Source organism: Cryptomeria japonica, chromosome 4 (genome assembly GCF_030272615.1).
Source record: "Cryptomeria japonica chromosome 4, Sugi_1.0, whole genome shotgun sequence".
Taxonomy (NCBI): Eukaryota; Viridiplantae; Streptophyta; class Pinopsida; order Cupressales; family Cupressaceae; genus Cryptomeria; species Cryptomeria japonica.
In genome coordinates, this window is record NC_081408.1 from 432,901,319 (window position 1) to 432,926,531 (window position 25,213).

Here is a 25,213-nt window from a genome sequence, read left to right on the forward strand (position 1 = left end):
CCACTACACATCCACATCATCTTACTGATGCCTGGTAAAGCTTCTTATCAGAGTTTTCAATGTTGGAAAGAATACGCAAAGATGTTTCATCACTCGGAAACCTTTGGCAAAAGTTTAGGAGTTCAGGTTTGTGGTTCAACTACCGTCTGGAATGTTTGGGGACATGAATATTGCAACATGGATAAACGATTTATTCAATTATTTATGGTATCAGCCGGCAAATTGTGGCAATAAGTTTTCATTCTCGCCATGTTCTAATCATTCAAGGTGCAGAGGCTTTACAGGTCTTTAAACCCTGATATGCTATATTTAGATATGCAGTTGTGGATTCTTGTGCCTAAGGCACCCTTCGATTCACCAGGGCTAGCTTTTCTCTAGCAAGTACATAGCATATGCTCCCTTGAGCACAAGTAGTTGGTTGGATCACGTGCAAAAGGTCATGCACCTATTTGTTACTTTGACTAGTCATTAGACAGGCAATCTGAATGTCCAGCTATAAATTAAAAAAATTTATTTTCCTTTTTTTCATAGTGAAAGAGATTTATCAAGGCAATATTGAAATTCTTAGTAAGTTATTTATAGTTTTATATATTAATTACAAATAAAAATAAATAAATCTGCCTATATTCTTGTAAATGTTAATTTCTCCAATATTAGCATTTTTCCTATGAAAACTTTTACCTGAACAGTTGCGACTTTCTCCTCCCTCAGTCTTACATATACATGCATGCATATGCATTTGTTGACAAACTAGAAATCATAATAGCTACAGGAAAATCACAATCTTAAATGAAAGAATAATACTGACTTATCAGATTGTTCATAAGAACGAAGTATGTCATTCCAGCAAAAGCCCAGTTGGTATTGCCAATCAAAATTGTAGTACTCTGTATGCCTAGAACTAATTTGCTTGAACCAATAGCACAAACTGTACACTAATATTTGCCAGCTCCTTATTTTATAAGGACAAATTTCTGGTAAGGAAAATAATTTCTTGCCTTCATTAGGAAGGTTATTTATCTTGTTTACAGTATTTAATAGACAAAGCTTTGCGTCTTACTTCAAAATGAAGTGAAAAAAACAAAATGATCCGATATCCAATGGCTATGACAGCCAGAATAAGTAGGTTTAGCCACTTTGCATTTCTTGAACTAGAAATGTTATAAGAATCATGAACAGCCTGATCTCCAGGTATGGATCTAATCTGACCAACTGCAAAGGATGTTCCTGTGTATTCATTTTCTAGGAGACCCTGGCACATATGAAGAAATAACTTTAAGTTAGCACTAACAAAGGTAAATTTTATAAAGAGGACACCATATGTAGAAATAGAAACAAATATAGAGTTATTGCCCTTACCTCTATGGCATAAGTGTGAAAAGCAAGGTAAGATAAAGGATACTTCCAGACTGGCCGAGGTAGTTCCTCTCTAAGCCTGAAATAACCCGCAGCAAGCATCATAATACCCTGCAAAGTACATAGAACTCTCAAAATAGTTTGCACTGAAAGAAAGGCATTTGAAAAAAAGGGTAAATAAAGTCAAGGTGGTATGTAACAGGCTGCTACTTACCTGCAAAAACACAATTGTGATAATTCCTTTAAATAACTGTGGCAACACTGATGCAACAACCATCTGCAGGCCTTCATTTATTAGAAGGCAAAGAAAGAAGTTTAACATGAAATACATGAACAAGCCAAAAGCCGAACGCATCCCAAGAAGGAAGTAGATGATCAGGGAACAGGAAAGCGAGATGAGAAATAAGAAAGGAATACAGGCAAACAAGTTCCCCAAGGAAAATACAAAGGCTCCTGTGTGCCTGTTTGATTTTTCATGCATGAAAACCTGCAGTCCACAATACTATTCATATTAGTAACATATAAAACATATTTATTTTTAAACATTTTCTAAGCAAATGTAAAGAGTTATTATTACAATTCCGAATTAGCTATGCTCAAGACCATTTTCTGCAGTTCACAATACTTTTCATTTTCAAAACATTTCTAAGAAAATGTGAAGAACTATGATTATAATTCATTTTTAACCATGCTTAAGATCATTTTCTTTTACAGGCTAAGTTTGAAACCCAGTCAAGCAAAAAATAATTCCCTTCCAAGAAAAACAGATAGAAATTGGTTGCATAATCAGAAAATTAGCAAAGTAGTGAAGGATACGGGCACAACTAGAAGACCAAAGCTTCTCCATTATCTTTGCAGTTTGTTTTAAGCACAACCCTGGAAAACAATAAGCATCAAAGGTTTTACCAAATTCTACGCAACTTGATTACTAGCAGAGCTAAGCAATCACAACTGGCCTGTACAAGACAGAGATTTCATGTAAAGATGAAATGAATACTGATTAGGAACAACGTATCCAGCCTTTGGATAGGAAAACTCAGTTCAACATGAGTTCCCAAGTCAATGGAGAAATTGCTGATCATTCAATATGCACAACGAGTGCCCACAACAGGTTAGTTATTTTCTTACCTTTGATTAAAATGTACAGAAAACTGCTGGATGCTGTAATACAAGCAACACAGTTCTAACTTTCACCAAAAATGTCATAAGAAAAGTCTATTTTTTAGTTCATTTACAATAAACGCTTGAAAAGAGTGAACTTATGCTTCATAAGTGACAAGTCCCGGGAACAAGCTGCATCCTTAATGAAAATCAGTAGAAATTAAAATCACACTTCATTCTTCTGAAAAATATATGAATAAGCATTATTCTCGGAAGCTTTATGAATTATGATATTTGGTTGTTCCATTTCCCCACACAAAATATTTCATCAGACATCTCCCAAAGTTCCTTAAATAATGTTTAACTGGCCAATGTGGTGTTTGAAAGGACAGTCGCTAAAAATTCAATGCATGTCCTTTACAAATATACATTCACAAATACATGGCATTGTAAATAATGCATGACAAACAGAAGAATATACTCTTTCTTTGTATACACCATAATTGAATATGGACTATCATTTCTTCAAATCAACTGATTCCGGAGGCTCCTGAGAAAGGCTTCTCAAAACCTTTAAATTTGTTTCTGAAATTAAACTGAATAGAAAGCTTGACAATATAAGCTATGCAACTTCCTCAGAAACATAAATTCACTTCAAAAAGTGTATCAAATATACTTTAGATGTTCAGCCAATGTGTTAAGCCTCAGCAAGATCTTGCAGATCTGAGTCCAAGTCACAAACTAGGCAAGTCTGCAACCAAGAGAGAAAATCAACTTGAAATTTTCAAACAAACAAAAACATTAGAACTTTTTTCATATATATATTTTAATTGCCAAGTTGCTGAGCGTTCCCCCCCGCCCCCCCCCCCCCAAGTCCAAAATCAAATAAAAAAACAGCTTGCCATGCCCAAGTCTCAACACTATGAGTTCAGTAACTATGCTACCAGTTCTGGTATGGAAACCAAAATATACGTTATACCAACCCTTCCATCACCTGTGTAACAGGTCATGCAGGTATGATGTCGGTCTTGAGGCCTGCCTGCTGTTCCCGCCCAATAGGCATTATAAGCACAGAAGAACTACTCACTCATTTATCCATCTGTACCGCCATCATTAGCAGGCCCGACTGGGTGTTGTTATTCTTTAATACATACATGAAAGGCCACCACACACTATTTGGAAAATGGAAAGTGGAAAGTACTCTTTCCACTCGGTCATAGGGATCATGGTCACAACATAGATGCATGGCGGGCAGGCTATGCCTGGCCGGTAAGTAAAATCGTGGTTCTTATATATATATATATATGGTCACAACATAGATGCATGGCGGGCAGGCTGTGCCTGGCCGGTAAGTAAAATCACAGTTCTTACATATATATATATATATTAAATTTTCATTGTTCAAACTTCAGGTTCAATATTAGAATAATAATAATATCAGGTTCTAAGATCAATTTTCAGCATCACAAGGAATTTTTAAATCATCAACACCAGCATCATCATTGACATTAGATGATGCAGGAACATTTGGGGAACCAAAAGCAGTGCCACTGCCACTCGCACTAAAATTGTGCTCACTTTTTGAATTCAAGTGTAACATGTTGGAAAGTGGAACCATCCAAGTCAAATCGCTTTGGCTCCATATCCTACAGCTTCATGGGATTTTGGGAAAAGTACCCCAAACAGGATCAAGGGGCAATGCAGGTGTCTAGGGGCAGCACCCCTTGCAGGAAGTCTGGGGGAAGCGCCCCCAACGAGGAATATAGAACAGGGTCGAGGGGCAAAGTCCCCGCCACCAAGCCCAAATGAAGACCTTCAAAACTACATAGACCTTCACAGTGCATACCATTTTCATAATTTATTAAAACACAATGTCAAAGGTCGGAAACTTTTTAAAAACACAAAAAGTGGATGGATTCGCTCTAGGTTTGCCTGGGTTCACCAAATCCTACACAAGTTCATCCCAAATGAACCCAACCCCATCCCCCCACCTCCCGACTGTACTTGCAGGCAGATCAAGCCAAATCACAAGTCTGGTTCAAATTGAACTCAAAACCGGCTGATCTGTAGGCAGATTTGATAATATAGTTCAGAAAAACAATTACAAAGGTAGAGTGTTTTGTTGATTTCTTCACATAAAATTGCAAATTACTGTGAACATAATCAAAATCTCCTGACTAATCAATCAAAATAATAAATCAAAATCTCCTGACTTTCCAACCATCGATTTGTTCCTTTTTTTGGAATGAAATGCTTTCAAAGCAACTCTAAATCTTTAGACAAGCTGATGAACTTGCTCCTTGATTCAATTTTCAAATGGCAAAGCATTATAATTCAAAGGTTTGTACTCCATAGGCCATCCACCCCGATGATATCAGCTTGTGACGTCACATTTGGCTACTGACATGCCAAATATTCCTTCTTCTGTCCTATAATTTCAACATTGGTCTCTAATTAGGCTTGCAGCTATTGGATCTAATTCAAATCTCTTAATAGCTTCATAAAGCTCTTCCATAGCTTCACAATCACTTTGTTATCAATTTGAAATAGCTTAGGATCCAAATAACAAGCAGTTGCATGTAAAGGTGTGTGCATCACTATTTATTTAGAATCAATTGTATCTCATATCTTCATATAAAGGTGTGTGCATCACTATTTATTTAGAATCAATTGTATCTCATATCTTCATGTAGTATATGCTTCCACATTATTGAATGCTTTTTAAAGAGATCCCTTGCAATAATCCATGCTCCCATAAAGCATGCTAAGACAAGGGATGTCACCATCAAACATATGAAGCATGTCAACAATTGGTTCCCAAACATTTCAAACTTTTGTTGCACTTTCCCAAAAACTCTTTAAAATAACTTCCCCTTAGTACATTTGAAAAGAGCAGAATTCTCCCACTCATTGGAACAAATAACAAATCATAGAGCTGCTTTCTCTTCAAGCAACATTTTTAAAGTGATGTAAAATGAAATAAATCTTGTTTCACAAGTCCTCAACAACTCCTTAGATGCATGTTGCCTGTAAAAATTCAATGTGAGATGGTGATTTCTTATAAAATCTGCAACTGCTCTCCCTTTGTGAATTGCTTTATGTACCCATACAAACTTAGCCAAGTCATATGACAACAAATCTAGACAATGGGTTGCACATGAGTTCCAACATATTTGTGGTTACTTCTCTACAATCATATTCTCGGCTCCCACACAATTTGTTGCACTATCAATTATTACTTAACCACATTCTCTACACCCACTTCCAAAATGACTTCATTTACTATAGTGAAAATATACTCTGAATTTTTCTTTTGTTCATGGTGTCAGTCACCTTCAAACACACAACACCTTGAAAGCAAGCCACCAAAACATTAATTAATGGCCTTAGGCATATATTGACCATCCATTAGCCTTCCAAGAGGCTTTGACCTCAACTAATTTCTCAATCACTCTATCTTTTGACCTTTATAAAAGAGCTATTCTAAAAGGCTCTAAAGAGGAAGGTGTGTACATTGTCTTTGCCAAACTTTGCAACTTTCTTACTTGCCTTTCAAAAATGTGGATTCCTAGCTACATTGAATGGAATGGCACCTGAATAAAACAAATTAACTAATACATCATCCATATGTTGTTTTTCCACATGTTTAACATTCCACCCCCTTTTGAAGCCTTGGGCATAGTAGAAGAGTAAGACACAAAAGATGATGGAAACCTAGACACATCCTCTTTTAATTTTTTGTTTCTTTTGTGCTGATTTCATCTTTCCTACAATCGAAGACGAATGTTCTTTTCTCTAGAGAAGCTCCAATCTCTAAAGTAACTTGATTACATGCAATAACACCCCCTTCCGCACCCCTTGTAATGCCAAGCAAGTGGTCCATCACCCTTGTTAATGATCCAATAAAAGGATGCTAACACAAGTTACATTTGAGATTAGCACCATCACGGGACACATGTTTTCATCCCTCAGCTTTTGATTTTAGGGGAGCCATTGAATTACAATCTGCATGTTTTAGAGGACAAATAATATTTAGTGATTTTATCAATTAATTATTAATATAAAAACTGACATTTAAAAAAGTAACAAATTATTATCACAAATAAAGAATTAAAAATTCACATGCATATTTTAAGTAATTTTTTAACATTATATTGAAATTAAAAATACATTTTGAAACTTAAATCTATTAAAATTTATTATCTTAATAGTTTATGGTATAATCTTATAATTTATAAGTTCAATAAAATTTACAAACTACAAATAACATTTATAAGTTATAATTATAAAATCTAATCGAAATATTTAATTAAATTACTGAAAAAAAGATTACATTAGATTTAGATAGGCAAAAACTCACCCCGAGTTTTAAATGGAATAATTCTACTAGCAAGTTTGAAAGGCATACCAAGGCTTTAGGCTCCAAGGTGGAAAAGAAGATGGGATATGATGGAAGACATCTAGGAAAGATGGCCAAGGAACCCTCTAACCCATCATAATAAAGAAAAGCCCATATGTGGGACTTCGATATTAGAGCATTGAAATTGATGAATTCTCTAAGAAGAGGCCTACATAATGCACCAATCAAAGACAGCCCTTGGGAGGTAAAAATTCACTAGTATTTTTCTTGGTAAATAAAGTCTTTTAAATGACTATATGCTGACAAATAATCTTAAGCAACAATCTGCACAAGAAGAAAGGTGTAAGACTCTATTTCTAGAGGACAAAGAAAAAGATAGACTACACACGAGGAAATTCCTACAAATGACACGGTTGGGGACAAACTTGCACTTATGGGGATGAACTTGCAACTACAGGGACAAACCTACACATATGGTAGTCACCCTTGAGTAAAGACATGTCTCCACAGAAGGGAGGAGTGCAAAAAGACACTCTGCAATCAGAGTCGAGCAAAAAAAGACAACCTATAATCAGAAAAGAAGAAACAAGGAGATCTCAATCTACCTGCATCTCCACAAGCCAAACTGAAAGACATAAAAGGGCACATGGGGAAACAAGGTAAAGGGTCCGCCTTTTATTTCAATTGCAAAAGAAAAGCACATATTGCACAAGCATGTAGGTTTCTTGTTCCTTGCACTAAATGTGGGGAGAAGTAACCATTAGTGAATGATGTGCAAAGCAAACACCACTAAGAAGCATAAGCTCCATAGTACAGATGGGAAAAGATGAAAGCAACTCTCGTAAACAGAGGGTATATAAAAAGCCAAAATTATATGTAAAACTAATAACTATTGTTCTCAATATAAGGTTGGAGGACATAGGGTTGACAATTGTTAGAAAGGTTTCATCCAAAGCTTGACCCAAAGAATGCCAAAAGAAAGAATAAGCAGCCAGAAGGGGAAGAGAAGCACATAAAAGCACCCAGTTCAATGAGAGAACAGCTCTTACAAAATACTACACCACCATTAGAGGGTAAGAGTATGTCTCTTGATACTTGGATAGAGCATTGATTTGATCTACAAATGAAATAAGGGCGTGATGCTTTCATTTGTAAAGACGTTTGGTCAGCACTACAAGTTTTTCCTATGGATCAAGAAGTGTTCAAGTTACTAACTCTGCTTGCAGAGCAAGTTTAGGATTATGTTGCACTCAGGATGGATAAGTATGCTAAACAAGCAAAAAAAAAGTAGAAGGTAATGTGTTGATTTCAGCCTTTCAAATTTCTTGCATCAGTAATAGAATTTCACATCAACTTGTTTCAAAGCAAGAAAGGGTAGTGCAAATTTGTGCATTCTTACAATATAAGGAAAATGAGCAACATGGACAGCCTGCAGAAGACGTTTTCATTAGATATAAACATGTATGACTTTAACAATATGTTGCTGCAATATGATATGGCAAGAAGAGGAAACTAATACCACTTGTATGAATAAGGGGCAGCCATGAGCACAATGGTTGTAAGATTAGAAGTCACTCTCAAAATTCCTTCTAACATTGTAAAAATATCTGGCTTTCTTTGAACCCAGATGCAATAAGGCCTGCTTCATGATAGCTTTCATAATACATTGTAAAATGACCTCAAATACAAAAAGAATCATTCACAGAAACAGCAAAAGGAAATCATTGTGGCATGTTGTATGCATCTCAGGGGATTGAATAAAATCAGCAAAAAAAAATCACTGCACTGCGTTGTATGCATTACAACAGGTGAAGAAAGTCAGAGAAAGGTGCGATATCTTTAATATGAAACATTTGAAGTTAATTTGATATGAAATGTGCTATACTCATTTCTCCCTTGGAATTTGCTATTTTCCCATGATTTTTTGAATTTGCCAAGTTTTGACCAAATTCTGGCACCAAGTACAAGTCCAAGTCAAGGATTGCTTACCAATTTTTTGCCAAGTCTAAGTATCAACACTATGCCTTAGAAAGCGTCAAGTGCAAGCAAAATAAGCACGTGGATTTTGTCAATCACTATACCAGTATAAAACCACGGGTGTCTAATTAAAATGGATCATAGTGCAGTCATGATTCATGTAAACCATGTTTCCTCAACAATGATAAAATGCATTGCATTTAAATATTCCATAAATCAGTCAAATGATCTGTAATCAAGTCAGACTTGATATTTTTACTTCACATTTAAATGTTAAAAGAATTTAACTCGCTAATATTTTCCTTACAGAAGATGAGACATGTAATGTATGTATCCATTCCTTTAATATGCATATGACATCCCCAAACTATGCATGTTTACCTTAATTTCTCTGATATGTGCAGGAAAGCCACCAATACTCATCAAAGATGTGAAAGCTACAAAGAAGAAAACTGCTGCAACTCTTACCTGAAATTACAACATGCAAATAAGATGTCATTAAAAATTGCTACTCATAATTTTAACAAAATGCTAGAAAAACATAATGCTCTAAAACTAAAGTCTAAAAGCGCAAGGATTCTGTAAGAATTGTCTATAAAACATATTAAAGCATGTTCAAAAAATTAAAGGAAAGTGTAACCATTGCCGTTATGGTTATTGAATCAAAATTCAAGAATACATATTGTATATTCTCATAAACATTATCTTCTTATATTCTGACTTAATGGATGTTAGAAAATCTCAAAATACTAGATCAAACATGATAGGCATTTTCTTCCTCCACGAGCTCAAGCACCATACATTGTTGCTTACAGGTATTATTTAGAGTCTAAAAAGTAAAAACTGATGGGCTAATGCATTGCTCACTTTTGGTGTGTCCATTAAGGTAAATAGTATCATTATAAAATGATTAATCCATACCAACTCAATATTTTTCTTCTCAGAATATCCTTCACTACATTCTAACAAATATGATATTTCCTTTCCAATGCCCTGCTGATTTGCATGGCACCACAGAATATTCACTGGTGTCAAATATAATAATTTAAAAACATAATGTAACTGTATGCTATTAAAACCTATGCAGTATCTGCATAATCCTAAACCATATATTCTAATTGCATTGCACTTTCAGGTTTAAGCCACACCATAAAACTCCATCCATTTAAGGCTTCTAGCAGTTACAAGAGAAAGCATATTTGATAGCAATTATACTATTCTTCAGAAAAAAAAATCCTTTTTTGTGTTGACAATAGAAAGCATGACATTTTCAACCTGAAATACCAAATTTACTTACCCCTATGGAATACAAAGAATGGCCAATATTTGAAAATGCTGTTCCCATGCAGATCATAAGGAGTATAAATAACAGTAGCCGAAGCCAAAAATATCTTATATCTCTGAACATGATCAGGGATGACCTCCACGTCAAAACTGCAATACGTGTCAAAGTTCTTGCATTGCCTTGGCCTTCAAGAATTGGACCTTCCTGCAGGCAATGACAGTGTGCATCCCAAGTTAGGAATTCAATATTCTGTCTATTTGCATGATACGTTCACATCTTGTAAGGATTATGTACCAAAAAATTAATCACATAAATCCTTCACATAAGCAGATTTCACTAACATATTTATTCACTTTCAGGTATTCACATAAATTCATTAAGATAACAATACGCATGTCTGTATTGCACACACTTTATGATTTTTACTTTGCCTATAGCTTACTGACACATAAGATAATGAGTTGATCAAATTGTTTTTTAATATTAACTACAAAAATGTCTTAACTTCATGTCAATCACTCATGAGTAAACCTTTTCTACTTACTATTCATTTTCTTCTTCCCCTTCAAACTAATCATCTTCTGTTTCACTACTAATTTTAAAAGCATTCTCTAGATCTTCATCATCCATATTTTCTTGAGATTTTGAATGGCCCACAAAAGGTAGTGAGATAAATTTGAAACTATCTTGTAATGTCCCACCAGATAGCACTTAGCTGCTGCATTTCAATTTGATTTTATCTGTGTACATGGGACTTATTATTTTGATAGGCTGTTGGAACCAAATAATTTTATTATTCAAAGAATCAAAACATCTAATTCTGGATGCAACAGTGTTCAATCTACTTTTATATATCAAGGTTTATAAAAGTGCATCAAACATAGTTGCAACCAGATAAATATATTAAAATTGGAGACCTGTGGAAATAATCTAAATAATTTATTTTGAATATTGTTGTGTTTAGCATTTCATTTGGTATGGAGATTATTTTTGGAGTAATGATAAATAGTGATGCTTGGTTGTGAGAGACATTTTAGACTAATGGGCATGGATGGATAGTACACCTGTGGACCATCCCGTCCCATATGGCACTCAGGCTTAAGAGAACTTTTAGTCATATTATTTTCATAATTAAGATAATGCTGGCCAAGGATAGCATCTGCAAATTTCTAGATGGTTCACAGAATTTCATTGTCTTTGGAGATTTAAGGAAGAGGGTCCACACAATTTTATAGGTCTTGTAATATAAAAATCATTTGGCAAACTGCAGAATTTTCAGGAACTGTAAAGAGAAAATAATGAGCATAGAGGCAATGATATGTATCTCTTGTAGAACATTGCCAACAGCAGATAGAAATCCCAGAATTCAACAGAAACAACAATTTTGTGTTGTTTTGCTTTTTCGTTTAGACTAGGAATGACTCTGATATTTTCATTTGGGTAGGCTCTGATATTTTCACATGAGTAGGCTGAAACTCTGACTGTGAACCTGCAAGATGGTTGCAGATTTGAAGAGATTTTAGCATTGGTAACATTGTTGGCTGGGCATTATTTGAGCTTTGGATTAGACAGAGCATTTTAGGGGTTGTGAATATTTGGCGGACCTCTGACTTTGTACAGAGCACAAAACCCTTGCCAGTAGGTAGGCACCCTACAAGAGAAAATTTGTGATTGGTTGATGTTGACAGATTCATCTGGAGGAACCGAAGGACTTGCGAGCATATTTTTTTCCGTCTTCAGAGAAGCTGGGAGTGCATCCATTAACATTTTAAGTTATATTTTAGATTTACTGTTTGAGATCTAATTGATAGAATAATATTTTTATTAGTGGAGCCCCTAGCAGGGGCCAGGCATGCTAGGGTATACAAGGTATTTTAAGTGTGCCTGAGAACAGACCTAAAGCAATCCTTGATCATGCAGTTGATTATTTCCACAGATCCTATACCAGCAAAGGACACACCTTGACCAAGTAGAGTATGGTAATGGCAAGTGTAAGTGCCGCTTCATGAAGAAAGATTGAAGCATAGCCTGTAGCTTTTGGGAGGTTGTCGATATCACTGTGTTTGGAAGCATGCATAGTGAGTAGTAGAACCTAGCTTTAGAGATGGGCAATATCAACTTGACATGGGACAGAATACAATGCTGATCTGCAGTTATTTTAATTGAATTGACATGAAGGATGGATAAGTGAGGTTTTTGCTACTTTGAGATCTTTAATTTGGCCTTGCAGATTGATGTTGATTGAGGTAAATCCTCTAGCTGATTAGAAATCCCTTGGATTATTGTAGTAGCATTGCTAATTTCAGAACATATTTTCCCATTTGGCTTTTATAACAGATTATGGTCGACTTGACTCAAGAGTGTAAGTAGGAGGCTAATACCTGTGGTTGACAGGCAATTACCCCCTTTCAATTTGGTCACGATATTAGCTTGCCGCATCACAATTTAATTCAGACTCTCGCTCCCTTTTGTGCATATTACTTGGAATGTGTTTTAATTTTAAATATGAAGATAAGTGACTATATCTACTTTGGAGTTCCAGTTAGAAGTTCCAATTTCCTAAGTGATGTGCTTCTCAATCACAACATCCCAAGTGATAATTCTTCCTCTCTTTGCTTTCCAATGCTTTACATACATTTCAAGGATGTCCCTTTCAAGATGTCTCTTTGGTAGAACCAATTGTTCTACATAAATCAGAAATTTGGGACTCTAGTTCAAGGCCTACTAACTAAGCATGTGCCAAAAGCATGGAAACTGTCATGCTCCATTTTATGATTTGTCATGAACAGAATGTTTCTTGAAGCATCGTTAAAATGAATTTGGTGCTCAGAATATTTGGAGTACCTTTAGAGTTCTCTTCTATCTTCAAAGCCTCAAGTGCCTTGATGGTTCCTTTAGGTCAAGATACACACTCATATTAAGCTATATGTCCCTCTCAAGTGGGTGGTCTCCTTAGATGATAGGCGATGCTTGTAGTCCAAGACTAGTTAGCTTTTTCATTCTATTGGTCTCTCCATGGATCCATCCCCTCCCATCAGATATTTCTCAGAACCTCTCTCACATTGCTCCCATGAAGTGTAAGATTTATAGTTAATTAAAGCTTTCAAAGAGGGCATACATCTGCAACATGTTGAAATCCCTGCCAACCCCACCTAACCTCTTATCTCTAAGAAGGAAATTTAATGTCAAGCATTTTTTCGCGAATTGTTAATGGCACCAGTGTACTTCCTAACTTAAGCATCATTGGTCACCTATGTTACCAGGTCTTCCTATTTGGGTGTCATTGCAGCATAGAGCAGGTTCCAGTGTGGAAGCAGGCAAGACTTACCCACAGCCACAGGGTACTAAAAGTGGCAGGGCCATGCCTTGGCTGAACCTGAACCATGCCCATGCTTGAGGGGATTGTTGTCATTTTATGAAAAACTTGGTCCATCAGTAAGAACCGATCAAAGATATGTTCCATAAACCAACGCTGCCCCAGTTGATCAATCACCAAAACCACTGGACTAATGAAATGCTCCAGTGTTCTTTCATCATGAGACGGGCTTCGGGCCTTCCCCTTTCCCCTTGCATCTTGCCTTCACACCTTGGAGTCCATGGTCCAATCTCCTTCCCTTTTCCTCCTTAGGAATTCCTAATTTCGAGATCCAGGGAACTAGTCTACCCCTTCCCTTTTGGGAAGAGGTATCCCATCTCCCCGAACCCTGAAACTCGGCCTTCCTTTCTGTTGTGACGTTTTCACACATCGCCCCATTGCAAATGGGGACCCATGTTTTTTTTGCTTTTTAGGGTTTCTTTTTTTGGTCTTCTAGGGTTTTGTTAGTTAAGCCTTTGCATTTTGAGTGTTGTCGGGGAGATCAATAGGGTAGCAAGTCCGGCTTGAGTGAGGTCCTGATCCTGAAATTTGGCTAAGTCTGGAATGTCCTGATCCTGAAATTTGACTAAGTCTGGAAACTGAAAAACCTCAAAAAACTAGATTTTGCAATATAACTCCTGGAGGTCTGAAACCACTCTCAAACATCCTGAAAGTATATATGGAATATAACTTAAAGTATAATTATACTTAAATGTTATATTCCATAAAAATTATCCTGATAGAGAGTTCGAAAAGTCAAATTTCGCTCTTGTCCTTCACTGAGGATCCAGAGCGAATTTCGCTCCTGTCCCTCTCAGGAGGACCAAGGCGAAGCGCTCCTGTCCCTCACCAAGGGACCAGGGCGATAATACTTATTTGAGCCATTCCTGACCGTGTTTGGACGAATTGAGACATCAAAGGCATGGTGAAGGACGAAATGAGCATGATAGAGCATCCAGACTTGATCAAAAACAATGAAATGATGAAGTTTTTGCCTAGAAGGTCAAATTCGCTCCTGTCCCTCACTGAAGGACCAGAGCGATTTTCTTTATATGCACAATTTTAGACCTTTTTTTGGACATTAACTTTTATTCATAGCATGAGGCAGGATGATATCTTCCCTAGCAAGGACATTTCATGGTGAAAAGTGAAGCATTTGGGCCTGGAGGGCAAAAATCGCTCTTGTCCCTCACTGAAGGACCGGAGCTTGAAATCCAAGATTTCCTTGTCCTTGAAAGATTTGAACGATTTGACGACTTGAGGAGAACCAAGGAAGTGCTTTTTACCAGTTGAATATAATTTGAAGGCACAAACATGAGGAAAAATAGACCAAAATGCAAAATCGCTCCTGTCCCTTAGTCAGGGACCAGGGCGAAATCCATTGTAGCTCCCGTCCCTCTCCCAGGGACCAAAGCGAAATTCTTCATAAGGTAAAATTCAGGCAAAAGCAAGCAAGTTTTAAGTTTGAAGGCAAGAAAGGAGGGTGAAACTAGACCGTTGAAGATAAATTTGGAAGTTGGCAAAGTGTAGTTGAGCTTGAAAGTACAAATTCGCTCCTGTCCCTCAGGCAGGGACCAGAGCGAAATCTTCATGAAAGCTTAGATTTTGAATGTTGATCACGTTTCAAGTGTCCAAAGGGGACCAAGGGACTTCATTTTACACGATGAAAGCAATGGCAAGTTGATGAAAGCAAGCATGAGCCCAGGACATTGAAGTTCGCTCCTGTCCCTCAGTCAGGGACCAGGGCGATATCCACCATATTTGCCAATTCATTCAAAATTCATGCCAAGTCAAGATTGTACATGGTTGCACAGGGTCTAAGGCGTCTTAAGATGATGATATGCAAAGGTTTCAAACGTCAAAAGACTATCAATTTGAACAAGGAAGCTATATCGCTCCTGTCCCTCATCAAGGGACCAGGGCGATTTTCATTAAATCATTCGTTTTCCTTCAAGATCACGTCAAAGTCAAGGTTCGCAAGATCAAGGATATCATTTGCAAGGTGATGAACAAGGAGTAAAGCTTGAGAGATAGCAAATGTTGGCCAGAGCATGAAGTTCGCTCCTGTCCCTCACCAAGGGACCAGGGCGATATCCACCTTAGAGGGCATTCATCCACCAAATCAAGACGATCAAGCTCGAGTTTTTTGGCAAACATGCCAGTCTCAACGTGAGGATGGAGGTTTTGAACATAAAAGGCAAGAGAATCAAGACTAAACATCAAATTCGCTCCTGTCCCTTAGTCAGGGACCAGAGCAATAGGTTTGTGTCCTTACCTCTTCCAAATTTGGCGCTAAAACATTCTTTAGATTTTATTAAATGCTAGGAAAAAATCGATAAATTTGAAATCCAATTAAAGTTAGCATTTAACATTAGCGCATGGGTCTTTATTAATTAATTTTTGCCTTTTAAAAATCGAGTTTATTTAAAATTATAGGCATTAAATTAATTAATTATAAATAAAATGGGGCGCTTGATTTAAAATTTGTTTCATTTTACAAAGGTCGGCCTTTAAGTTTATTTTAAATTTGCCTTATTCACCAAAGTCGGCCTAGGGTCAATGTGAAGGTGAGCGCCTATAAAGGGAGGTGTTTATTTCATTTTCAAATCATCATTTTATCCTCTTTCATATGCGATTTTGGAGAAGACAAGGTGCGAAATTATCATCAAAGAGGAGTGCGTGTTTGTTTCAAGTAAGGCGAATTTGTTATCTTCAAGACATTGAAGACTCCTCCCCCAAGGTGGCGAATTGCTAAAGTGGACGTTCATTTGGAGAGAGATCACGTTGAAGCCATCAAATTTTGATTTGTGCCTAGGCGAATTCCTTTGTTTTGCATTTTAGAGTTAAACTCTCAAGTAAGGTATGACAAGATCCCTTGTTTTAATTTTGAGTGTTGATCGTCATAGCTTAAATTTTGAATTTTGAAATTTTGAATTCCAGTAGCCCAATCGTTTTTTAGGAAATGATAATTCAAGGACTTATCATGAGGTTTCCTAAAATTAATTTAATCTATGCTATTCATTGCAAAATCATGTTACTAATTTTGAAATGTTGTGTAGGCATCAAATGGAGATCTCATCAAAGAAAATCAAGTCGGATCAAGGACGGTCTTCGCCAGGACGATCAAGCAAGGACAGGGGTGACCTCTTTCAATCCAGCGTTCCAAGGCGAGGTACATCATCATCCTGCACATCAAGGACACAAGGAGTTAGAACAAGGGCTCGTTGAAGAAGTAAATAGTTCCAGATGAATTAATTAAAGCAAGCTTCTCAACAACATCAAGTTGAATATCTACCAAGTTACAAGTGTCAAATGAGGTGGCGTCCTAGTCATCATTTCTCCAATCAGTGAGGTCCACCTCAGCATGTCCAGATTCAATGTACTTAACTCATGGAAGGTGGCACAAACTCTGATGTACCTACCCCAGCTATCCATTGGTCGTTTTTTCTAGAGAGGACATGTGTCCAAGCAATACAATTTTATCATTGGTCAAGCATTAAATGTTATGTAATGGTTGTAACAAACCCTAATTAGGGTTTTCATTGTTGAATCTTGGCCATTGATCTTGAATTGATCTAAGCCATCAAATTGTATTGTGGGCACTATATAAGCCCAGGCATTTCATTTGTAAAGGCTAATTAGCAATAAATTAGAGAGAGTTGTAAATAATAGAAAGCAGTTAGTAGATAGAGAGTAGTTAGAAATTGATAGAATAGTAATTAGAGTAGAATAGGAGGACAAGGCAAGAAATTGTTGCCATTGATTGTAAACAAACTCCATTTTCATTGAAGTAATGGTGAAGTGTGTCGTTTCTTGCAATTTGCATGGTTTCTTGTTGAGTCTTCAATCCTAGATGGTAGATGATTAGATGAATGGAGGAAATGCGATTGATTAATGGTGGAATTCGTATATCCATACTACTAGCAGTTTGTTGATTGCAGACTTGCCTTGTGTAGTCAACTGGAATCATTCAGCTTAAGCTCAATTTCAATTTGTCGCTTCTTCATTGATATGCATCAACTTGATGGTGTCTATGCCTGCGGTGATGATTTGAACATCATAAAGCTTCCCTTAGAAGATCGCACTAGCCTTGTGGAGATGGTCCATTGATGTCAAAACAAGACCTAGTTAGAGTTTCATCAAAAATCGAATCATTGCTCCTACATTCTTAGTATTAGGATTAGATCTTCTCTTCGCCCTCATCCTTTTTCCATTTTTTCAAATCTAAGCTAGTAAGAGCCTGTGTTCTAGCAAAGCAGATCGGAAGTTCAATCATCAGATGTAAGTCCCTTTGTGATTCCAGCAAATCACATCATACCACTGGAGTTTATCCACACGTAGAGACCCTACTAACCAAAACATTGGAGTCATCCTAACTGATCCTTCATGCGAATCTTCAGCAGTTAGAGACTTTATTCAAGAGAGGATAAGATGCCTTTAGGTATTTTATTCTGTGTATGATGGTGTACAAAATACACGTCAACACTTTCCTTTCTAGATTTCAGGATTCGAGGAATTGGTCTACCCCTTCCCTTTTGGGAACAGGTATCATGTCTCTCCATACCCCGAAACTCAGCCTTCCCTTCTGTTGTGACGTATTCACACATCGCCCCATTGCAAATGGGGACCTCTCCTTTTTGTTTTCTAGGGTCGGTTTAGTTTGTTTGTTTGCCTGGTCTTGACTATTAGCCTTTGGAATGGAGAGTTGTCAGAGGGATCATTGAGATAACAAGCTTTGCTTGAGTTGAGGTAGGTCAGTAGGTGGTCCAAGTCAAAGTCTCTTTGAAAGCCTTCTCTAGGTCAGGCCTTGTTCTTGTTTCTAGGTTGGACTGAGTTTGAGGAAGTCCTTGTATCTTGCTAGCAGTCTTGCCTTTCAAGACCTAGGGCATTTAGTCAAGGAGGTGATGATGATTTTGAATGAATTTCCTATGAAGCCTCTTTTGCTCCCAGTCTAGACCTCAAAGCTTGCCCCTATATCTTGACTGAGTGAGCAATGACCTATTTTTTGCCTTATGAACAAGTTGGAATGAGTAAAATAAGGAAATTGAGCCTAAAATGAAAATTTCGCTCCTGACCCTTCCAAAGGGTCCAGAGCGAAATTCTTGGATAGGTCCTGTCCTTTCAAAGGTACCTAGGCGAAATGGCTAAGATGTCCTTGTAATCCAATTCTTTTGAGCCAAGAACTCCTCGAGGTGGTTTGTTAGAGGTAAGAGCAATGTGATTGAGGGAGAACTTTGAATGTTTGAGTAATGTCTAAGGCAAATTCACCAATTTCGCTCCTGACCCTTCCAAAGGGTCCAGAGCGAATTTCCTTGGATCTTCTTTCCTGGTCCTAATTTGCATAAGAAACATTGTCCTTATGGGGGTATGAAGAGAGCATTAATGTTTGCAACAAGGAGAAGTGATGAAAAGTGAGGAATTTGGACATGATTGCATATTTCGCTCCTGACCCTTCCAAAGGATTCAGAGCGAAATCCTCCTTATTGCATATTTCTTCATTAAGGACATCAAATAATGGACTTGAATAGCAAGGAGAGGATTCAAGAAGATAAGACTAAGGCATGATGAGTGCAAAAGGTCAAGAAACTTGAGCTAAAATGAAAATTTCGCTCCTGAACCTTCCAAAGGGTCCAAAGCGAAATTTCCCAAATGACCTAAGTCTTCACCTAAATCATTGAATGGTTGGGCAAATTTGCAAGAACATGTAGGGAAATGAATCCAAGATCATGTCTAAGGCAAATTCAAGTGGAAGAGAGTGTGAATTGAGCCTAGAAGAGCAATTTCGCTCTTGACCCTTCCAAAGGGTCCAGAGCGAATTCCTTCATAGGAATTCTACCTTGCCCAAACCTATGAACTAATCCTTGTCCCAGGCATTTTTGAAAGCAAAGTTCTTGTTTTGATAGGGAAAGGTTGGAGATGAAGTCAAGATTTGAGCCTAAGCTTGAATTTCGCTCCTGACCCTTCCAAAGGGTCCAAAGAGAAATCCTCGACTTGACTCTCTATTTTGCCTAATACATTAAAAGACCTTGTTTTGAGTTAAATAGATGGCAAATTGACTTGATAATGGTGAGAAGAGATTGGATAAGTCAAGTTTGAGGTGAGTTTTGAGGAAAAGAAGTGTGAAATCAACCTGAAGGAAGAATTTCGCTCCTGACCCTTCCAAAGGGTCCAAAGCGAAATTTCCCATAAGCACTATTTTCTTCCTTGATTAAACCAAAATCTTAGTTCCTTGGACATGGTTGAGAGTGGAGTGATATATTCTTGCCTTGAGAAGCGATTGAAAGTGAAGGAAATGAAGGATTTTGTCCAAAAATGTGAATTTCGCTCCTAACCCTTCCAAAGGGTCTAGAGCGAAATTCCCAAAACCTCCTTTTTCTCCCATTTTTGTGTCAGACCTAACATTGATCAGGGTTGATTGAGCTTAAAGGTACTCCTAGGCATCCATTTGACAAAGTTGTGATCTCAAAATATGAAGAGTTTGTCCAAAAGTGTGAATTTCTCTCTTGACCCTTCCAAAGGGTCCAGAGCGAAATTCCTCTTAGGTCATGTCCTTAGCCCAAGGTCTAGAGCGAAATCCTCCTTTCAAGTCTTCTTGAGGGTCAAATAAGTGTTGTCTTCATGATAAAGAGATCGAAAGGTGAGAATCAAGGTAAAACAAAGTAAGAAGGAGGAATTCAACCTAAAGGAAGAAATTCGCTCCTGACCCTTCCAAAGGGTCTAGAGCGAATTTATTCATGAAGCACTATACCTTGCTCCAACCTACAAGTTGACTCATTCCTAAGCAATTTTGAAGGCCAAAGACTTGTTTTTAAGGATTAAAGGATGAAGAATGGAGCTTAGTGAGGGAAAAACAAGCAAAGTATGAATTTCGCTCCTGACCCTTCCAAAGGGTCCAGAGCGAAATCCTTTGAATTCCCTATTTTTCTCCTTGTTTAAGCTAGGCAAGAGGCTAATTGTGTGATCATGATGGGAGGAGGTTTGAAAGGTTAAGTTCAAGGTTGTGAATGATGAAAATGGAGAGGATCTTGAGCGAATTTCATTCTAATGCCTTCTTGTTGATGATTTAAGGTAAGAAATGCTATGTTAGAATGAATATATTACGTATACTTAATCATCTTTTGTTTGTTTTGCAAATCAACAAAATCAAGTTCGAGGGAGACCAAGCCAGGACAAGGGTGACCTCTTCAAGTTTCATCATTATCGAGGACACTTCAAAGGCATGGAGGAAGACTCAAGGTGCTTCTAAAGCGTTGGAAGACTTCAAGTGTTCAAGGAGTTGCAAGCTATCCTCAAGACCTCATTCTACCACATGAAGAAACCACAGGATGACAGAGAAGAAGGATCTTACAAGCACTTTAAGGCGCTATGAGCTACCAGAAGTGGGCACTACTAAGGAGTGACTTGACCGCGAGGAGGCCTCATCAAACACATAGGAGTCAAGGAGGTACATCATTCATCACATCAAAGGCAAAGGAGGATCGATCAAGACACAAACATCAGCCAAGGTGGCATCCCAGTCACTATTCCTCCAGTCAGATAGCTCCACCTCGACATGTCCAGATTCAATGTACTTGACTCACCAGTGATTGCACAAACTTTGAGGCACCTACCCCTAAATTCTATTGGTCCACACTCGTGAAATGTAATTTTCTCATTAGCTAAAGGAGTTTGTTGTAACAAACCCTAATTAGGGTTTTCCATCTTGTAATCCTAGCCATTGATTGTAAATCAATCAAAGCCATTGAATTGTAAAGAGCTCCCTATATAAAGCTCTGGCTCTTCATTTGTAAAGGGTTAATAGTTAATAATGAGTTGATCGTGAATAGTTGGTTAATAGAGGTTAATAGCTAGGAGTTAGTAGCTAGAATAGTGAATAAAAAGCAATTAGAGTAGATTAGGAAGAGAAGGCAAGAGATTGTTGCCTTGATTGTAAATGAACTCCATTTTCATTGAAGTTATGGTGAAATATGTCGTTTCTTTGCAATATGCATGGTCTCTTGTTGAATCTTCATTTTAGATGATGGTTAATTAGATCGAATGAAGGAAGTTACTGAATGCACTCGCGTGGAATTCGCCTAGTCCAAACCACTAGCCTCTTGCTGATTGTAAGGGCGCCCTGCATGGTCAACTGGCGTAAAATAAGCTTAATCTCGAGTCGTTACGCGCCTATTGTTCATGCATTAATTTGACTGGTGATAAGTGTCTGATGGTGTAACAATTTGAACATCTTCAAAATTCCCTTAGAAGATCGCACTGAGTTGGTGTCAGATTGTTCAACCTGATGGTGAGACCCAGCCCAGTAGGACTCCAACTAGTCATTCATCCATCTTCTCACATTCCAGGTCTCAGAGTTGACTTTCTGAGCCTTATATCTTTTGATGTTTCTTTATCTTCCAGCCAATAGATAGGACTTGACTTCCAGCAAATCAGACGCTCAGGCATTCGGATGTAAGTCCCCTTGTGATTCCAGCATAATCACATCATACCAACAGCGCTTATCCACACGTAGAGACCCTACATACCAGAACCTTGGAATAGCCTCGATTGATCCTTAGGCGAAATATTCAGCATTCGGGGAAACTTTGTTCAAGAGAGGATAAGATACTTTGGTATTTTATTCTATGTTCACATGTGCATAAAAAACACATCAACACCTTCCTTTCCATATTTCCGGATTTGAGGAACCGGTCTACCCCTTTCCTTTTGGGGAGAGGTATCCCGTCTCCCCGAACCTCGAAACCCAACCTTCCCTTCCTTTCCGGATTTTAGGATTCAGGGAACCAATCTACCCCTTCCTTTTTTGGGAAGAGGTATCATGTCTCCTCGAACCCCGAAATCTAGAGTCCTCCTATCTCCTCCCTCTCATCCCTTCGAACTTCGAGCTTCTCAACTCCTCTCCCTTTGCAGCGTTTTCCTAAAGGCTCGATGTCCAACCTTCGGTGACTACAACATTTCCAGATGGCATGATCAACACTCAAGGCTCTTAATGGTCCACCAACTCCTATGACTTGTCTACTTTCATTTATGGAGCTACACGGGCACATTTAATGTTTTTTACAAGATTGTCATCAAGTGGAGTTCAAGGCCATGCTTATTTATGGTTACTTGATGGCCTTCATGTCAAATCTGTACGCTCTGACTTTGGAATGTCAGGCAATCTACCTTATAGAAATCTTTTCTTCTTGGAATTGCCTTGTCAAGGTATGGATGGGTTTCTTGCACGGACAACCATGTCAGATCCGTGCACTTCCCTACCTTCCCAGACTAACAATCCTTTGCGTAAACCAAGGTCAAGGTTTCCCCTCTTTGACCATTGGTCTCTTCTCTACAGCCAGTTTATTATATATAGGCTGTTAAGCCTCATTGTAAAGGGTTCTCTCCTTGCTAGCTTGAGCTACTTTATGCTCTTTCACTTCTCTTGAAGATTTGTATATTTTATTGCATTTATGCAACTGTAAGTTTGGCCACTGTCTGAGAATGAATTGAAATCATCATTCTTGCCTCTCTTCAACTTATGCATGTTGTGTATGTTTCCTTACCTTCATTATAAGTGTATGTTTGTTGGCTTTCTCTCACACAAATGGGATGTTAACTTGTTTCTGAGTATGACTTGTGGGAAACCTTCTCCCCTTTGACATTTATCAAATTCTAACCTCCATACATGCGTTTAGGGCCATTAATGCAATTGAAGTTTGTGCATCTCCAAGGTATTTCAATTGATTCTTTGTGTCATTTCGAGGTGGGGAGAGGAACATCTCTAATCTTGGTGCATCACCTCCTTTCATTTTAGCATTTCTTTCTTCCCTTTTCCTTTGCAAGTTGTTAGAATAGGTATAGAAGTAGAATTTGGAGTGTTGAGTTGGTTCAACACTTGCACCCTGATGAGAAGGAAGTCGGCCTTCTCTAGAGATTCAACCCCTTGCGCAAGGTCCCACACTTCAGGGTTGTTTCCATAATTCACAAGGTTGCTGAGTTGATAGCTCAGCAAGGGTGCAAACTTTTGTAACAAAGGGACCCTGTTGACATGCGTTTTTTGACACTGTGCAACACAGAATAAAGATTTCCAACGGTCACTTTACTCTCTCTTGATCAAAGTTCAATTGTATACTAAGATTGCAATAAGTTCAAACAACTGACTCCAAGGTTCCAATTATGCAATGGATATGACTCAGTTGGCTTGATGTGATATGCTGGTAATCCAAGGGGACTTACGTTTGGATCATTCTTTCACTCCTTTGTTGTGGCTGGAACTTCATCATCGGATATAGCAATTCTATGATGCTTCTACTTCGAATGAACTGAACTGAAATTAAAGGGGAAAGGGTTAGAAGAATCTAGATCTACTCCTAAGGTCAAGGATATCAATAGATAATGCTCTAATGGACGAATTCCAAATAAACCAAGTTCTGCTTCGCCAAGATTAACTACAACTCCACAAGATCTGGTGCAATCTTCCAAGGATGTTGAAGGATTTTCACATCGAGAAAGTGCATTTGAATACCCAAAACAACGCAATCCAAACAACTATCCACAATCGAACTTAGCACAAATTTAGTGGCTCACGCTAACTTCACACTGCAACTTATAATCAACAAGATGCAAAAAGTATGAACCATGGAAATTCATCAAACACCATTAAATTATCCATTGAAATCAAAGAACTACTCTACTTCTACACTAAGTGAGGAAGGTGAAACTATGCAAGTTTTGAAAAATAACTTAAGTGGACACCATCAGAGAACGATGTTTCATTGTTATTATCTCAAAAACTTGCCGCAACAATTTCATACAAATCTCCTTGCTTTACAAATGAAGTGGTCACCTCCTTAAATAGGCCTCCAATCTGATTACATGCAAACCCTAATTAGGATTTGACCCAAAAGATTCCACACACATGATGCAACAAGGTGGGAATAAACATTAAATCTCATCATGCCTACTTACAATTAATTATGTTCTTGCCAAAAATGGCATCCATAAAGCATTAATTAACCATTACGTTAAAAAAAGTGTCCACCATGCAATAAATGCACCCTCACACAAAAGATCGCTCATTGTGCAATAAATGCACCATCACCTTAAATTCGCACAATGTGCATTGAATGCACATCACTTCTAGGAATATGGTAGCTGCCATGCATTAAGTATGCCACTACTCGGACAATTCAAGGTGTACGAATGTTATCCTTAGCTGCACTTGTACAATACTGCAAATTTCAAGAGAGCCAATGACACCTTCACCATGCATATTGTTTGATCTCTTCAAGGTGGCATTCACATGAAGCTGTCTCAACAATCAATGAAATTGATAGAAAAGTACAGCTCATGGTTCATCCAATTCCCAAGGTTCACTTACATTCGACTTCAAGGATTCTCTTCTAATCCCTACAGACTTCCAAGGTGCCCGACTGACAAGATTGTGTTACTCGAGGTAACAAGGTGATTGACTGCCTATGATAAAATCTAGAAGGGTGGAATTAAACTCCCAATCATCATGGGAAATTCTGATGAAGTGTACCCATCACTGTCAGCAGCAAAAGAGTCAGCAGAAGAATTGCAATTTTACCATCTCTCATTTCACACAGCAAGGTCAAATTTTGACCCCTATGATAGAATAAAAATGGTGGCTGGCAGAAGGCATAGACATAGGATGCAACTTGAGGACTATTGGTCTAATGGTAAAGATGATTATGAAATCAGAAGGAGGATGTATTCCAGAATACCACTCAAGATGATTTGAGTATGTGAAATCCATCAATACCAGATCAAGTAGAAGAAG

At 37.8% G+C, this 25,213-nt stretch overlaps 1 protein-coding gene across 2 annotated transcripts in view; it reads right to left on the bottom strand.

Moving 5' to 3' along the window:
* Positions 1–767: 767 nt before the first annotated feature.
* LOC131030460 (ABC transporter G family member 3) overlaps positions 768–25,213 on the bottom strand; it is an 83,395-nt gene continuing 58,949 nt past the window's right edge. Inside the window, exons 7-12 of one of the 2 annotated variants that reach the window (XM_057961300.2) lie at positions 10,092–10,283; positions 9,176–9,262; positions 1,774–1,843; positions 1,571–1,641; positions 1,360–1,467; positions 768–1,252 (exon numbers count right to left, since the gene is read on the bottom strand). In XM_057961300.2, the coding sequence (XP_057817283.1) occupies positions 1,013–1,252; positions 1,360–1,467; positions 1,571–1,641; positions 1,774–1,843; positions 9,176–9,262; positions 10,092–10,283 (768 nt within the window). In that variant the 3' untranslated portion in view covers positions 768–1,012. Of the gene's footprint in view, positions 1,253–1,359; positions 1,468–1,570; positions 1,844–9,175; positions 9,263–10,091; positions 10,284–25,213 lie in introns of both variants that reach the window. The other variant, XM_057961295.2, reaches the window with a different exon arrangement.